Source organism: Festucalex cinctus, chromosome 1 (assembly GCF_051991245.1).
Source record: "Festucalex cinctus isolate MCC-2025b chromosome 1, RoL_Fcin_1.0, whole genome shotgun sequence".
Classification (NCBI taxonomy): Eukaryota; Metazoa; Chordata; class Actinopteri; order Syngnathiformes; family Syngnathidae; genus Festucalex; species Festucalex cinctus.
Genome location: NC_135411.1, coordinates 60,359,647 through 60,364,223, shown reverse-complemented (window position 1 = coordinate 60,364,223; position 4,577 = coordinate 60,359,647). Strand labels below are relative to the sequence as shown.

The 4,577-nt window shown below is 39.7% G+C and overlaps 1 protein-coding gene across 1 annotated transcript; it reads left to right on the top strand.

Annotated features, from left to right (window-relative positions):
* LOC144002894 (ferritin, middle subunit) lies at positions 1-1,495 on the top strand. The gene is made up of 4 exons (XM_077498579.1): positions 1-288; positions 712-858; positions 942-1,067; positions 1,150-1,495. The coding sequence occupies exons 1-4, from the start codon at positions 187-189 to the stop codon at positions 1,303-1,305; spliced, it is 531 nt and encodes a 176-aa protein (XP_077354705.1). The 5' UTR covers positions 1-186; the 3' UTR covers positions 1,306-1,495.
* Positions 1,496-4,577: the final 3,082 nt, after the last annotated feature.

The following is a 4,577-nucleotide window of genomic DNA, read 5'->3' as shown; positions in this document are numbered from 1 at the left end:
GCCGTTGGTCTCACACAGGAGGAGTCTTTTGGAAGTTCTTGCTTCAACAGTGATTGAACGGAACTTCTGTCGCCCCGCTCTTGCCTTTTGAAGCAACTCGCTGTCTCTCACAATCGTGTAACCCGACGCGAAGCTCTATTTTTGTACCTCTTGTTTTTGGTAAGAAAAGACAAAACGCCAGCTAAGATGGAGTCTCAAGTGCGCCAGAACTACCACCGCGAATGCGAGGCCGCCATTAACCGAATGGTTAACATGGAGCTGTTCGCGTCCTACACCTACACCTCAATGGTAAGTGTGTACAAAACAGGGCTTCATTATTATGTCTGTTATGACTGGCAGTAAAAGACGATCGATCGAGGATTACGTGGTTTGAATGCTTTCTAATTTACATGGTTTCAATGCGTTTATCTTATTCAAACAAATGGTCCTTTTGTTGGCCGACCCACGAGGGCATTTCCGGACCGCTGTTGCTTAGCTCCCAGAAAGTGTTCTCTTTTGAAATTGCCATTGAGTATTTTGAGATCCTTGATTTGACAGATGCCTTATTAGTAACTAGTTAATGACTTGAAATATGCTTAACCATCTTTTCATATTTTCCTCACAGCTACTTGTACTGTACGTCTAGGCTGCTATTGGGTTATTTCAAACTTGACTTTTAGATTGATACAGAAGCTGATTTGTTAATTCATTTTTTTCCCCCCAACTCGCCAGGCCTTTTACTTTTCCCGAGATGATGTGGCCCTTCCAGGCTTTTCCCACTTCTTCAAGGAGAACAGTGAGGAAGAGAGGGAGCATGCAGAAAAGCTCCTGTCCTTCCAGAACAAGAGAGGTGGACGTATCTTCCTCCAGGATATCAAGGTGTGCGCTCTCTTAAAGCCTCACATAATCAAATAAAAATAGTTTCTTTAAAATAAATATTTCCCTTTGTGCGTTTTCTGTAGAAACCAGAGCGTGATGAGTGGGGGAGTGGACTTGAGGCCATGCAGTTCGCCTTGCAGTTGGAGAAAAATGTCAACCAGGCTCTGCTGGAACTGCACAAACTGGCTTCTGAGCATGTGGACCCTCATGTGTGTATTTTGGCAGCTTAACATGTACCGATTTGGCATAACTATTGGTTTAGCTAACCATTTTCTGTTGTGGTGTCCACAGCTGTGTGACTTTTTGGAAAGCCACTACCTGAACGAGCAGGTGGAGGCCATAAAGAAGCTGGGCGACTACATCAGCAACCTGAGCCGCATGGACGCCCAAAACAACAAGATGGCCGAATACCTGTTTGATAAGCACTCTCTGGGGGGCAGGAGCTAAACTCAAAGGGTCCACCTTTTTGAGAGCCTTCCATCATAAAGCTAAATGGGCCTCAAAATTCACGTTCTCTACTGAAGAATCTCTTTAATTTGGAAAACATGATGGAACATTTTGGTGGTTGCATGGGGTGATGAAAATTAAATGCATAAAAATGGCTGTAAAGATGCCGAATAAACACTTCTGAGCTGGACTCTGTTTATCTATTTTGTCAATTAACAAGCACATTTTAAGTGAAGTGTCTCTGAACCACTGGATTTTAGCAACTATGTTCCCAACACAACTATACCCTGAGCATGAGAACAAAGTATCAGTACTGGTAGTAGATTTTACTGTGTGAGCCAACTCTTTGCTTATTTGTTACGTTTGTGTTCAACATTTTTATTTTATTTTTTCCTGGTGAATGATTTAGGAGAGAAACAATTGTAGCTCTAAAATGGTAGCAGGGAGAGTAGGTAATTTCTTAAATCATTTGACTCACCACAAAGTGGCGCCATTTCACAAGTGATGTTTGGTTTCACCTTAGCACATTACTACATCCTGGCGCGTGCAATCAACTTTATTGGTTATCTGGCAAACGGGAAGGTTGGGCTGGCGAAGCTACAAGAAGGGTTTCATAAAGCAGTGTTGGAAAGTCACAGCCAGAGATGACTTCTCTAATAGCCAAAAGTGCACTGGCCTACATTTACCTCAAAATTCTGTGAAAAGAATGTATTTCTCATGATTGCACCGTTTACAGTACAGTTTGTGTCCACATTTTAGCTCGAGATAAAGTCAGTTGTGGACAACCATTTATCTTTGGCCAACGCTGTTGGATTGGAAGCACAATACGTTTGGATGCATAATAAAAGCGAAAGAACTGAGGACTGAGACTAAGATCTGTGGGAGTGGGGTGTATATGGTTCTGATATGCAATAGTACTGCCATTCAGCCCTACTAGAAAAAATTGGGGGGCGTGGGGGGGAATAAGAACACAGCATTTAACAGGACTAAATTGAATTGGGCAAAGAGAAAAGCAGCTCTTACGTAAAACCAGCTCACAATATTAGTAACACAAGTCTATGTGCTGCTTGACATGTAAAATAAAAACTAAACCAAGCTCGAAAGCAAACAAAATAACCTAAATGCATTTGGTTAATTGTTTTAGTAAGTTCATGAAAGCATTGAATTCTGTGCCACAAGAAGTGAATTGAAATCGGTGTGGAATTATTAGACACTACTCGTTCGATACCAATAAATCTGTGGGAAGCTGCAGAACCATTATTTTTTATCTTTGTCTGGCAATAGCATAATAAAAATGATTATTTCTATTGGCTGCTTTATGTTCTGCAATCCGTAATGTTAGATTACGCTTTGTTTGGCCAACACATCATGCCACATGGGCAAATGACATAAATAACGTGTAGAAAAACAATACATTATTTTATCCTGTATTGCGGATGATTAAAATATTTAGTATCAATTGTGTTGGCACAATTCTACCTCTTTTAAAACAATATCTGGGTCTGGAAACTGATAGATGGTTTAAACTAGCATCACATTTTAGTACATTACAATGTTTATTGATAATATGTTTAACTTGCTTTGAATCTGTGGAATATTCGGACACACAAGTGATTGTATTTGCATTTTCATGCTGAGAAGGTGGGGGGTTTTAATAGTTATTCCCTATCCCTTTTATTAGCCTTCTGAATCGCCTTATCAATTGTATCGGCCATCTTATTCTTCTCAATCTGATGAAAAGCCCATAGGGAATGTTATTGATGAGAGGATTGGGATGAAAACTGGTTGTATGTAAAATAGTGTTCCTGTCGGTATTTTTATGAGAAAGGGTTGTATCTAAATTTCTATTGTCATTCACAGAAAATAAATGAATGAAGATCATCTTCTGTGCCTGTAAATCATATCAATATATCATCAATAAATCTGCAAAACATAAAATCTTAGCACAAAATGGGTTATTGTTGAATATATGTTTTTCTTCCGACAATCATTATATAAATTAACATAGTTGGGGGCATAAAGTGATCCCATACTTTTGCCTTGAATCTGTAGAAAAAAATAATAATAATATCCATCCATCCATCCATTTTCTTGACCGCTTATTCTTGACAAGGGTCGCGGGGGTGCTGGCGCCTATCTCAGCTGGCTCTGGGCAGTAGGCGGGGGGACACCCTGGACTGGTTGCCAGCCAATTGCAGGGCACACAGAGACGAACAACCATCCACACGCACACGCACACCTCGGGACAATTTGGAGCGCCCAATTAACCTGCCATGCATGTCTTTGGAATGTGGGAGGAGACCGGAGTACCCGGAGAAGACCCACGCGGGCACGGGGAGAACATGCAAACTCCACCCAGGAAGGCCGAAGCCTGGACTCGAACCCGAGTCCTCAGAACTGGGAGGCGGACGTGCTAACCACTGGCCACGTGCCGCCCCCACTGGCTTATTTGCCGCATTTTTTTTCTGTTTGGCATTGTGTTAACATTTAGCGTATAATGTACCTGAAAAGTCAAAGCTGTATCGAAACTCATATCAGTGTCAATTGAACCAATTTTAGCATTTGACAGAAAATGCATTATTCTGCAGTAGGAGTTATTATCATCGGCACCACAAAGTTTTTGAAACATGGCTCATAATGGCATATCCATGTTCTGTATAAATAAATACAAACAGATATATTGTGTATGATTTTGTCTCAAATTGTTTATTAGCAGGTCTACTGCTTGTCTCTACAGATGTCGTTCATTGACTTGGGGCAAAATTACTTAGGTTTCCTCATGCAATTCATGTTTTCTTGAATTATATATATATATATATATATATATATATATATATATATATATATATATATATTAACAAGGTTCTTCTGTTGTCAAAAGTCATGTGGCATCTGGGGCGTCTTCTGTGCTTCTTCCTGCCTAATTCTGGGGGCACATCAGTTCGAAACTTTGTGTAATTCTTTATCATAGAACTAGCTTTCTATGATATATTATTATTATTATTATTATTATTATTATTATTATTATTATTATTATTATTATTTAGCAAAATCGTGAAAAATAGCCACATGGCGGCTATATATGTTATTGTTGACATTAGTAAGCACAGTGATTCAACAGCAAAAATTGAATTAAACGATTAACATTAAAATGTAAATTTAGATGAACTGCAAAAAACGGGGAAAAAAAGTCGGGCTGACTGGAAAGTCACGTGCTCTAATCGATGACGTCATAGCCCGAGGACTATAAAAGACAGGCTCCGCTTTTTCGT